The sequence below is a fragment of the Pimephales promelas genome, chromosome 23 (genome assembly GCF_988280905.1).
Source record: "Pimephales promelas chromosome 23, fPimPro1.hap1.1, whole genome shotgun sequence".
In the NCBI taxonomy this organism is placed as follows: domain Eukaryota; kingdom Metazoa; phylum Chordata; class Actinopteri; order Cypriniformes; family Leuciscidae; genus Pimephales; species Pimephales promelas.
The window spans coordinates 2112058-2124151 of NC_142791.1; the positions used below are offsets into that span (position 1 = coordinate 2112058).

A 12094-nucleotide genomic window follows, 5' to 3' on the forward strand; every position below is an offset into this window, starting at 1 on the left:
CATTCAAATACCACATGACCTCCAGCAGATGCAGCAGCCTATCAGTAATTACATTTGATGTTGCAATGGTTACATCAGCTCAAGATCTGCAGAAATGCTCATAAATTGGTATTTCATAGCCCCTTCAAACAGGTCATTGCTTTTCAATACTTTTTACATTAACATGCAAATTTAGAGTTTCTCCAATCTTCTTAAAACTCTGGATTCTGATAGAGGGCCATGAGACTTAGACCTGAGTGCAAAAATGGAGGCTCTAGACCCTTCCAGAGCTGACATGTTGAGATATTTATAATGGCATTAATGCTACGTGGGATCTCAATATCTCAGCTCTGGAAGGGTCTAAAGCCTCCATTTTTGCACTCAGGTCTATCACAACGCAAAGACAAGCAAGTAACCCCAGACTCTAACTGAACTGGTGCTTTAATGTAAATTGAATAACCTGTCTAAGAAACGAAGGTTTAAATTAATGATTGGTGGTTCGTTCAGGTCACGTCTTATAAAGTGAACATTAGAAGCATACAGTTGAAATATATTACTGTTATTGTGTCACGGAATGTAGTTTTAAGAGTTTTTCAGGTGAGAAAGTAGTTTTTTAAAGCTCACATCTGTGGTTTATTTATAGATTTATGATAATTTGACTGAGATCCATTCCAAGCGATCACCGGACGCTCGCGCTCGTGTCCCCCGCCCGGAACAGCCTTTCCTCGGCGAGTCGTTCTGATGTTTGCCGCCCACTCTGACGTCTCTATAGTCAAGTGGTTAAACATGAGATTATGACATAAACTGATTTTTTAGTTGCTCATATTCACTCAGACTATTTATGCACTGTGCACTATTAAAGCTATTTTGTACATTTTACTATTGTCTATACAATATGTTTATGGGAAGTAGTTTATTTATTGCTCTGTAATATTACTTTCATTGATTTATTGATAGTAAATAAAAATCTCTGATTTATCAGTGACTGTAGCAAGTCACTGAATATGAATGTGCACACGCACAGTGATGCACTGTTTCTGTCACATATGGCTATTGTCAGTAGTTGGGTTCTGAAATATCTGTCACTCTCTTCCCAACAGTCTGAAGTTCCCAATCAGAAAGTTGCTCCACAAATCCTCGATTTGGTCTCATACTGGCTTTGCACTGCTGAATATGAGTCCAGGCCTCCTAAAATATTCAGAAATCACAGATCACAAATATTAAAGGGATAGTTCATTCAAAAATGAAAATTCTGTCATCCTTTACTCCAGTGTTTCCCAACCCTGTTCCTGGCGGCACACCAACACTGCGTGTATTCTTTGTCTCCCTTATCAAACACACCTGACTCAACCCATCAGCTCATAATCAGGTGGGTTAATGAGCTGATGGGTTGAATCGGGTGTGTTAGATTAGGGAGACAAAGAAAACACGCAGTGTTGGTGTGCCGCCAGGAACAGGGTTGGGGAAACACTGCTTTACTCAACCTCAAGTTGCTCCAAAACGATGAATCGTTTTCTTCTGCTGAACACAAAAGAAGGTATTTTGAAGAAAACGGATAACCAAACAGTTGATGGGCCCCATTGACTTCCATAGTATGGGGTGGGGCGCTTAATCATTTAGCAGACGCTTTTATCCAAAGCGACTTACAAATGAAAGGAGCATTAAAATTATTTTGTGTTTGAAACAACTCGACGGTGAGTAAATGATGACAGAATTTTCATTTTTGGGTGAACTGTCCCTTTAAGGAAGCATCCGCTGATAACATCAATGCAAGCTCTAAACGCAAAAGTAAAATCATTACCTTAAGTGTGTATTTCAGGTGATACATAAGATATGCCATTGCTACAGCACAGCACCGGCTTATCCCAAGAGTGGAGAATATCAAAACCGGAGAAGCAGTATTGAGATGAGAACCTGAAATGTTTAAAAGACACATTGTCATAGTTTTGTATTGTTCATCCACTAAACAAGAAATATCCCAGTACTTACCAATAAAAGCACACATTCTCTCAAATGAAGAGCTGAAATCTGCCTCTGCAGAATCTGCAATTCGGACGTGTAGGACAGTGCAGTTTGCCTTTTTAAATCTAGTTTGCAAAGCAAAGGGTATTCAGGCAGTAATATGATCAAACTGAATTTTTAAAAAATTGTATGCCTAAATAAATATGAGATGGTGGTGGGTTGGCTCACATTAGACTGCATTCATCAGAGACATTGACAAGTGCATTCAGCTTCAGATCTTTAAGGATTTGGGGGTTTGTGGCCTGCCTATAATCACCCATGTAAAGCTGACCTGGTAAGATTTCCACAGGATAGGGATTCAAGCTCTCCAATTCCTATGGATACAGGTATTTTGATTATTAAACATGTTTATAAACAGCACAAAAACGTCCTTTATAATTTATTAAAATACTACCCTAATGTTGTAAAGAATCTTTTGCGTTCTTAGGAAAAGAAAAAGTGCAGAAAACTTCTCATAGCCCCCAGTAAGAATCTGAACAGGAAAGCGGCTCGCTTTTTCTAAGCAGTCTGCACAGTCTATGGCTGGACCTAGAACAAAAATACAGTTAATATAGGGGGTTTAAAAAAATGTACTGACAGATTTAGGAAATGTTATAACATGTTAGAAAGGTTAGTGTCTTACCTGAATCTAACAGAGAATGTGTATTGCTGTCATAAACAATGATGTACCTCATACTTTCAATTTCAACATCCACGGGCATAATAAACTTTCGGTCAGAATCCTTTGTAATTAGCAAACAAAATAAACCAATAACAGTACAGGATATACAAAACATAAACTTTAGGGGGGAATAAAACAAAATCTATACATACCCATTTTGCATTTCTAGCAGTAATGATGTGGCTAAAGTTATACGATTCTGCTGCACGTGCATCTGAAGAGATAAGACTTTTATTTTTATTATTATTTAATTTATTGGCGTTTGAATTTGCATTTAACACACAATGTACTGTCAGTATGTAAAAAATAAGTTTTTAATTCTTACCAATCAGGCAAAGGTAGTTACTCTCTGCAAGCCTTGGTAGATGAGTGCATTGATTTAGGATGTTGTACAGTTTTGTTGCCTCACAGAGAACTTTTCCAGCCATTAGTTACAACTTGAGCACAGAAAGTGTGGCTGTCTGTACGTCTCTCAGGTTATCAACATCAAAATATCTCAACAACATTAAAATATTTGGCGAAAAAAATACAACAGCATATTTGCTCTTTGATGATTGTTTACGCTGCTGCTATAGTAACGGACAAAGCCCCGGGGTGATTGGCTGAAAGCTTTCCGCTGCAGATGCAAACCCCTTCCGTCTTCCTTAACCAATCGAATAGTAAGACCCGCCCCCTTGCACTTTAGCTGCGCTCCTATTGGAGGGTAAACAATAAGGAACTATTTTCAAAAGCGTTCTGCAGCTGTGGATATGGGTGGATTCTGGGTATGTTGCTAATAATTAGTTAATTCGGTGTTTAATTACCATGAATCATTAAACGATGTGTAATTCGTGTCCAGGGCCGCGGTTGTGCCTTTCATCGGCGGAGGAAGAGAAATGTCAGCAGCCGATACTGGGCCATGAAGAGCAAGAAGCCACTTGTTGTGGCTTCTGCCACACTAACGGCTCCAGTGTAAGTAACGTTAACTGCATAACTTTTATATCTGCAAAAACACTGCCTTTTTATACACAAGTTAATTAGAAAACTGCAGACAAAATAATAATTTCTTTATACATAACTGAAATTTACATATGCCACAAGTCAAAGTGATAACCTTGTTTTACTTGCTGAAATAAGTTACGTTAATATTAATTTGTTGTACGGTATTGAAGAGAAAAAAAAACACTACTACTTTTAAGGCCTTATTTTTAAAAATTAAAGGGACAGTTCACCCAAAAATTACAGTTGTCATCATTTACACATCCTCATGTTGTTCCAATATGTAAGGTGACCATCCATTGACTTGTACAAAGGGGTAAAGTTATATGCTGTGAGCTTGTTAAATGAAAGTAAACATGAACCAACTGTATATATATATATATGTATGTATGTGTATACTTTACTTTATGGTAATACTTCCACCCAGTCCAGACAATAAAACAGAGGTGGACATTGACACTGAGAAGACAAGTGTTCAAGCCACTAAACTGTCTTCAGCACTGAGTATTAGAGCTATGTTTTCTGGAGTTGGAGGTCTCTTGCAAAAATGCAGAAAGATAATCAATCAAGTAAGATTTTATTTATGTATGTTTTGTCTTTTTTTCATTTATGAAAGTTCAAGAGAGTGAGAGCTTTCTGACTTGCTTATTAATATTATTATAATTATTTTAGATCTGTTGTGGATTCCTGAATATCTTCCTCTTCTGGAGAGGTTATGCAGAAAGAGTGGAATCCCTTCACCAAAAAGTAGACAAGCTGCAAAGGGAATTGGCACTATTGCATTCCACTCTGAAGGTTTGAACATTTCGGCAACATTAATCAAAAGGATTTTCCAGTGAATTCATTGCTTGTAATGTGCATAACAAATATTCCTTTAGCTCTCACAAGAAGCCAAGAGTGCAGGCGGTCTGTGTGCAATGCCTGATTGTGTTCAGCACTTTACACCTCTGCCTCTCTCCCTTCTTCCTCCTCCTCCACCACCACCACCACCACCACCTCCACCTCCTCCTCCAATGACATTTGCTGCTCCGAAAGTCTCCTTACTTCCCAAAAAAACTGCACAGACTAGCTCTCTAAAGGTAATGGTTTATTACTGCTTTGTCATATCTAATTTAATTCACTTTTTTTGTTGAGGAAACAAGCCATGGAAGTTGCCACTGTTTTCAATCCCCACACACACACACACACACACACACACACACACACACACACACACTAATAGGAGAATCAAAGTGGCCCTGTTGCTGTGACCCTTCGAGATCTTCAAACAGTACAATTAAAAAAAGTGACTATCGGCCAAAATACTCAGGTGAGTGAAAGATGTGTCCTCAATTTTCCATAGTATCCTGCACTAAGTATGCATATATATATATATATATATATATATATATATATATATATACATATATACATATATCTGGTATTCTTTTAAAGATGCCTCCAGAGAGAAGATCGGCACTGGTCACACTTGCAGACTTGCAGAAAGTCCGTTTACGGCGCTCTAATTCTGACCTCCCCTTGAAGTTTAGGTCAAAGCTTGGCAGGTGATTTTCTGCATAATTAATGTTTATATTGTTGTAAATATATACATTAGTTTTTGCTTCTTCATTTCTGTTGTTCTCTGTAGGACACCAACCAAAAATCCCATGAGTCTTCGGGTACCGCTTCGAAAAGTCAACTTGAACAGGCAAGATCACCTTTACTTAAAACCCTTGTTTCACAGGCAAGGCTTAAAGGGATAATTCACAGAAAAACAGAAAATTTTGTCATTAATGACTCGTGTCGTTCCATGAGAGCTCCGTTCATCTTCAGAACACAGTTTAAGATATTTTCGATTTAGTCCGAGCTTTTTGTCCCTCCATTGAAAACGTATGTACGGTGTACTGTTCATGTCCAGAGACATCATCAAAGTAGTCCATGTGACATCAGTGGGTTAGTTAGACTGTTTTGAAGCATCGAAAATACATTTTGGTCCAAAAATAACAAAATCTACGACTTTATTCAGCATTATATTGTCTTCCGGTTGTTCGGGATTGAGAAGTCAGGAACAAGGAACACAAGTTTTTGATGAAAACCATCAACTACTAACAAATAACTACTAACTAATTTTGTTGCCACTAAACTAACAAAATTCAACTTTACAAACTCATAAATTTCTTGCAACAAAAAAATAAAACAAACAGAAAAAAAAAACAGTTTGACAAAAAAACTAAAACTGACCCACTCAAATGAACAAAGCAACCGCTTATAAAGGAAATGATGGGCCCATTACAAATTAAGAGGGAAAACTATTTTAACTACATATTAAACATACAACCTTAAGTAAATCTAAATCAAGTCAAATAGAGATATAGAGTAAATAAAGATAAGGAAAGGAAAATGTAGTCAATCAATACCGTAAATGTACAAGTAAAGTAACCAATTAAAAACTTCTTCCTCCCGGGAAACTCCCAGCGAATGGCATGTCCGGGAGGAACCTATAACACTTAAATACTCCGCTATTTAAGCAATTTTTCTAAGGAATGTTTCTAAAAGCTACTTAAATATCCTTATTGAACTAAAACCTAATCCTGGCTTAATCTAAGCCCTGTCTGTGAAACCAGGCCATATTGTTTGAATTAGAGAATCACGTCTATCTTAATGCTTGTCACATGATATATTCTCAGGAGTCCTGGTGGCACACCGCTGTGTAACAAAGAGAATGATGGGACGGATTTAAGCCTGGATCCAAAAATGACCAAAGGGTTAGGAAACAAGCACCTGGTATGAAATGGCTATATCATGAAATTAATCTAAGTATCAGAATTTAATTTTACTATTATTCTTTTAAGGTTACCTTCTGAGTCTCTTGATAAAATGAAACCAGAAGATAATTTTATTTAACAATATAAACAATTAATTAATGACCTGAAATCTGTGTATAACTTTACAGCGCGCTTTAACAAAGGGACTATCACCAATCAAGCCTTTCTAAAGAAAGAAATGGACCATTTTAGTGCGATTTCACATTGTGTTTTGCATGGCCTTTTGGTAACTGTCTTGTGTTGTGTGTTTCTTTTACATGTTTACTGTAAGTGTGATAATAGCTTCTACCGGTTCTCATACTGTCATGGTACTATAACAACTGTTGTAGTGACAGGACACTATTTTATGTTACTCGCTACATGTTATTTTATATACTTGTTTGTGAAATGTTCCTTGATCCTTTTATATCAGAACACCCTTTTTAAGACACACTCGCAAGCATAAACAACAGCAAATACACACTGTATGAGAATTGAATGTACATTAATATGAGCACATTTTTAGATCTTATTCATTATATAATTAGTAGAACTATAATTAAATATGCATCTCAATGTCACTGTTACTGAATGTGATTTGTGGATTGTGTAAACTGACTCAGCTGTAAAATATAGTACATACTGTGTTGAAATTTGTACAGATGTAAGACAAGTCAGTTATTGAGCCATAAATTCAATATGCCATTGATGTCTTATGTGTGGTAACTTTAAGTACAACTCTGGATGTTTTATTTCTATGTTTTATGGTTTGTTTACAGGTGGTCTTTGAGTGTTATAGCAAAGTGATGTTTCCATGTCTTAATGTTTTATTTTAAGGGTCTTTTGCAATATTTTTCTCAAGCCACTTTTTGTATCTAAAAAGTATTACAATGAATACAAAACGTTTAATAAATACTGGACCAACACAAATTGTGTATGTTTTTAATTAACAAGCAAGTGCATTTAGGTGAAGGGTTATGTTGTAATATAGTGTTTTAGTATCATTTTTATAGTATCACTTCCTAATGCTGAATTTGCCTTTATATTTTATAAAGTGTTTTTCATTTTAGTTTAAGTTATGTGCATTGTATTGTTTATATTTTTGTTTATGTAAAAAATTGTACTTTTTTAGATATATATTTCTATTTGGCATCTTTAGTATTTAAACTTATTTCGGTTAGTAAGTTTTATTTTATTACCTCAAATTATTTAATATTTGTAGTTCTAGCTAACAAGAATACTATTTGTTAAACTAGAAAAAAGTTTGAGACAAACTTGGTAGTTTGATAGATGGAGATATATGGATGGGTAGATTAGGTAGAAAGAAAGAAAGGATGGATAGATCGAAATGAATTTATAGAAATAAAACGAAGTGGTAAGCAGTTAAAGTAGGCGCGTTTCCATCACCCTTCAAACTGAAATTGCCGATTAAAAATGCGCACATTGGAAACACGTCCATTTCGCAAAAACTCTGTGTGTTTTGGGTCTGTGTCCGCAAATAAAAATAATAATAATCAATCATCATCATTATTGTAACATTTTATTAGGCTACATATGTAGAAGACGCCTTTATCAAAAAAAAAGTAACAAAGCACAAATAAACACAATATTTTGATTCATATCCTTTCAGAGGAAACAACTTAAAATACTCTTTCATTTCTGGTCATACAGAAAATAATAATACATTATTCGCAAATACATTTATTTGCGTAAACTCACAATAACAAGAAAACGTTGTGCTTTTGTAAAAAAAAAAAAATAATAAACAATCAGGCACACAAATTAAACGCACACACACGAGAATTGTAATTTTAATAAAGATTTTCTAAATTTACAAACAATTCACCATTGATATGACATAATAAGAGGTTATCTGCAGTTCAAACATTGACCACAACATTGGTCATTCACAGCTGGCATGTTCTCCCTCTTCCGTCTGTGGGAAGTCAGTCAGTGGGCTAACAGCACATCCTCAATGGCGTGTTTGTCTTGTTTTAAAAGCTCTCATTGGTCAGTTTAGTAGAGGGGCGTTTCAGAATGCCGCGAAGTCTGTCTCTGATTGGCTACGCGAGTTGTCAAGCCTCGTTCACATGACAGACGTCTGTCAAGACTCAAGATAGCAACAAGAACAAGACGTTCATATAACGGTAGAACAGACCGTTGTTTATTTGTTCACTCATATCTGGGAATACTAACGTTACTTTAACCAAACACTCTCTGGAAATGCTATTTAACCCGACTGGTTTGACCGAATGTTTACTAGAATGGGAGGATCTGGAAAAAGACTATCAACAGGTTCAGGTGAGTCTTTCTTTCTCCAGTGCTACTCCGACCGCGTTCACACTGAACGCGAACAGAGCGTCAAATACGCGTCTAGTTAAACGCTTGAATTTTTCAACTTGCGCGGAAATTTGGGCAAACGAGTCATTCGCGACGCCCGGCGCGAATGATGCGTCTACTCGCGTCTTAGCATTGACTTTGTATGTAAGTTAATCTAATTGCGCAAATAAATAAATTCGCGTTCGGTGTTTGCTCTCTAACTATTTTATTTCCATCATATTTTCTTATTACCACATTTATTGATATATCGCTAGTAACCATTAACTCCACAGAAAATATGAAAAATGACATCATCATGTTATAAGTGTATTTACGTCATTGAATTATATACAATATTCGGTTACACTTTATTTTAAGGTGTTCTTGTTACAGTGTAAATATACAAACATTTAAGTATAGGGTAATATTAAATATCTACATGTCCTGTATAATATAGGATTAGTGCAGTTATGCACATATGTACATGTACGTACATGTAAAATATGTAACAAGGCCACTGTAAAATAAAGTGTTACCTAAAAGTTTAATGTCTATATGTGTTGCACAGGAGACGCATCGACTTTACAAACAGAAGCTGGAGGAGGTTTCAAAATTACAGGACAGCTGTTCCTCCTCTATAGTACGGCAGAGGAAAAAGTTAAAGGATCTCTCAGAATCCCTGGAGGAGTTAGTCATCATAAAGTCATCATACTTTTCACTTAAAAGATTATTGTTGTTGACCTGTACCATATATTCAAACTTCTTTCTTTCATAGATGCAGAGCCACAGTGAATCCAGAAGATGTAAATAAAATAGACACGATCCAAGAATCTATAAAGGAAAGACCAAATGTCTTTTTTGAGATGGAGGCCTTCCTGCCAAAGAAAAATGAGTAATGCAAATGAGAGACATTTGATATCATCACAGTGCAACACCCTCTTAAAATACACATTATCAGCATTTACTATTCAAAGCAGGTTATGCGACTCTGCCTGTTCCATTTCCAATACAATGTTGAAACTATAAAGACTGTAGACTAAAGGTGTGGTAAAGAATTCAATAATAACTGAATGAGGATAGTGGTGTGTGGACTTGTAATATACCTTGTTCAAGCACATATACCTACAGTATGCTAACCTGAAATACTTTACCCTGTTCTTGTTCCAGGTTGTACCTCAGTCTTGTTCTTGGAAATGTAAATGTTACACTCCTTAACAAGCAGGCCAAGTACGTTTTCAGAATCCTATTTATTATTAAAACATTCGAACCGTTGTGTTTTAACACATGAAGTGCAGCGATGATGTTAATGTTCTCCATTGTACAGGTTTGCCTATAAAGACGAGTATGAGAAGTTCAAACTATACTTGACCGTGCTGCTCTTGTTGTTCTCATTCACCTGTCGGTTTCTGGTCAGTTACAGGTACGTGTATGGTATGTTGCCACCAAACATGAAAAAAGCGGTGGTGTTAATAGTAATTTTTTTTTTATCATGGATTAAATGTTATGCTTCATGTCTCACTAATACATGTAAAATAATCAGTTTGTCTTTACCCTCTTGTGTTTCGATAGGGCTGTAGACGCACTCTTCAATTTCCTGCTGGTGTGGTATTATTGTACATTAACAATAAGAGAGAGCATCCTCATTAATAACGGCTCAAAGTGAGAACAAACATTTGATTACGTAATACTTATTTCCTGCTAAATATTACCTCAATCCTTCAGGCTGTATTGTAAAGTTTCAAAACTTTGTTTTAGGATCAAGGGCTGGTGGGTGTTTCAACACTATGTCTCAACATTTCTCTCTGGCGTAATGCTGACCTGGTATGAATGACTTGTTTGGACCGATTCTGGTGTGATTGCTCTGTTAGTGAGGTTCATTTTGAATAAGTGCTAACTGAGACCCCTAAAATAGTGGGTCTTGGTCCAATTCCAAAAAAAACTCTGGTATATGAAAGCATCTGTGTGTCTCACAGGCCTGATGGTGAACTATACCAGATTTTCAGAAATCAGTTCCTGTCATACTCCATGTATATAAGTAAGATCAGTCTTATAGTTTTAGTAACCCTTTGATGTAATAACGATTTATTCATTGTTTTTCTTAATCTTGTTTGGTTTTCCATTCAGATTTTGTTCAGTTTCTCCAGTACTACTACCAAAGTGGCTGCTTGTATAGACTTCGAGCTCTTGGAGAAAGACATAACATGGACCTCACAGTTGGTGGGTAGTTTTCTTATCCGTTTTCCTTATTATATTGCAGATGTATCCATTAACTGATGTTTTGACATGTGCTTTATGATCAGAGGGGTTTCAGTCTTGGATGTGCAGGGGTCTGACTTTTCTCCTGCCGTTCCTTTTCTTGGGCCATGTAAGTTTGTTATTCTTGGGTTATTTTGCAATAAATGCAATCCTCACTTCCTGTTTAATGGACATCATTGTGGTAAAGACTATTTTTGGTGGCACAGAGGGCAATGTCATTTTTAAAGCTTTAGAGCTGGCTTAAAAGTGTGCTTATTGCTGACATAAAATATTAACGTGGGTATTCGGAAAAGTTCTGATTTAATAGTGGATCTTATTATCTATATCCAGTTCTTTCAGCTTTATAATGGAATTACACTCTTCCAAATGGCCCAGCTTCCAGAATGTAAGGAGTGGCAGGTCAGTGTTTCCAAATAATACACTATGTGCATATTATTGTATTCATGTATGTACTTGTTCATTTGTTTCCATTGAAATTGTATTCGCAATATTTCCTTTTTCTTCTTAGGTTCTCATGTGTGGCTCTACTTTCCTTGTTTTGTTCATGGGAAACTTCTTCACTACTCTGGGTGTTGTTTACCACAAATACATGGATCAGGACAAAGCTAAATCTTTATAAATGATCGGCACAAAGGCACAGAACTCTTTATCGAAGCAATTTACGTTTTTTTATATGAATGTTCATGCAATTATTGTGTTAATAATGTATAATATTTTTATGACACTTTTATTTAAATGTCAGACAGTGAAGTGTTTCTTCTGTTCATGGTTCAGTATGGCTAAGTGACGATTTTTTGTGATGTGTCAGAAAGAATAAGTAATGAAACGTCCTTCCGTCTAACCTAAAATATAAATATTTATTATTTTGTTTTTATTTTATTAACTAAAATGGCGTTTTCACACCATATGTCAATAAAAGTAATGACATCAGAATATAATAACAGTGTGCATGCTTTTTTTTTTCATTTTTGAAATATCTCTGGCCCATTTTTAAAGTTAATTAGAATGCAAGTTATTGTTTGTACAACAGAACTCGTAAGACAGACGTTAGAAGAAGACAAAATGGAAATTATTTCCTTTCAGTGGCATTGTTGAA

General features: G+C 35.8%; 3 protein-coding genes across 3 annotated transcripts; 2 read left to right on the plus strand and 1 right to left on the minus strand.

Moving 5' to 3' along the window:
- Nucleotides 1–955: 955 nt before the first annotated feature.
- styxl1 (serine/threonine/tyrosine interacting-like 1) lies at nt 956–3348 on the minus strand. The gene is made up of 8 exons (XM_039676161.2): nt 2988–3348; nt 2815–2876; nt 2624–2723; nt 2396–2529; nt 2170–2315; nt 1969–2066; nt 1781–1893; nt 956–1167 (listed from the first exon to the last, which is right to left on the minus strand). The coding sequence occupies exons 1-8, from the start codon at nt 3088–3090 to the stop codon at nt 1036–1038; spliced, it is 888 nt and encodes a 295-aa protein (XP_039532095.2). The 5' UTR covers nt 3091–3348; the 3' UTR covers nt 956–1035.
- On the plus strand, nt 3343–7353 carry prr11 (proline rich 11). Its single transcript, XM_039676160.2, has 10 exons — nt 3343–3426; nt 3501–3613; nt 4068–4209; nt 4313–4435; nt 4519–4719; nt 4863–4949; nt 5075–5184; nt 5268–5327; nt 6307–6403; nt 6573–7353. The coding sequence occupies exons 1-10, from the start codon at nt 3412–3414 to the stop codon at nt 6612–6614; spliced, it is 990 nt and encodes a 329-aa protein (XP_039532094.2). The 5' UTR covers nt 3343–3411; the 3' UTR covers nt 6615–7353.
- A 1146-nt stretch (nt 7354–8499) lies between these two features.
- tmem120aa (transmembrane protein 120Aa) lies at nt 8500–11948 on the plus strand. The gene is made up of 12 exons (XM_039677224.2): nt 8500–8724; nt 9311–9429; nt 9518–9634; nt 9910–9969; nt 10067–10162; nt 10312–10401; nt 10498–10563; nt 10716–10777; nt 10867–10959; nt 11043–11107; nt 11329–11397; nt 11507–11948. The coding sequence occupies exons 1-12, from the start codon at nt 8647–8649 to the stop codon at nt 11615–11617; spliced, it is 1026 nt and encodes a 341-aa protein (XP_039533158.2). The 5' UTR covers nt 8500–8646; the 3' UTR covers nt 11618–11948.
- The last annotated feature ends 146 nt before the right edge of the window (nt 11949–12094 follow it).

Coding starts and splice junctions, on each gene's coding strand:
- styxl1 (XM_039676161.2), bottom strand. CDS start 3,090: ATGGCTGGAAAAGTTCTCTGTGAGGCAACAAAACTGTACAACATCCTA. Junction 2,724..2,814: donor CTGCTAGAAATGCAAAATGG/GTATGTATAGAT, acceptor CTAATTACAAAG/GATTCTGACCGAAAGTTTAT. Junction 2,067..2,169: donor TCTGATGAATGCAGTCTAAT/GTGAGCCAACCC, acceptor TTTGCAAACTAG/ATTTAAAAAGGCAAACTGCA.
- prr11 (XM_039676160.2), top strand. Junction 5,185..5,267: donor TTTAGGTCAAAGCTTGGCAG/GTGATTTTCTGC, acceptor TGTTCTCTGTAG/GACACCAACCAAAAATCCCA. Junction 6,404..6,572: donor GGTTAGGAAACAAGCACCTG/GTATGAAATGGC, acceptor ATAACTTTACAG/CGCGCTTTAACAAAGGGACT.
- tmem120aa (XM_039677224.2), top strand. CDS start 8,647: ATGCTATTTAACCCGACTGGTTTGACCGAATGTTTACTAGAATGGGAG. Junction 8,725..9,310: donor AAGACTATCAACAGGTTCAG/GTGAGTCTTTCT, acceptor TGTGTTGCACAG/GAGACGCATCGACTTTACAA. Junction 10,564..10,715: donor TCTGGCGTAATGCTGACCTG/GTATGAATGACT, acceptor TGTGTCTCACAG/GCCTGATGGTGAACTATACC.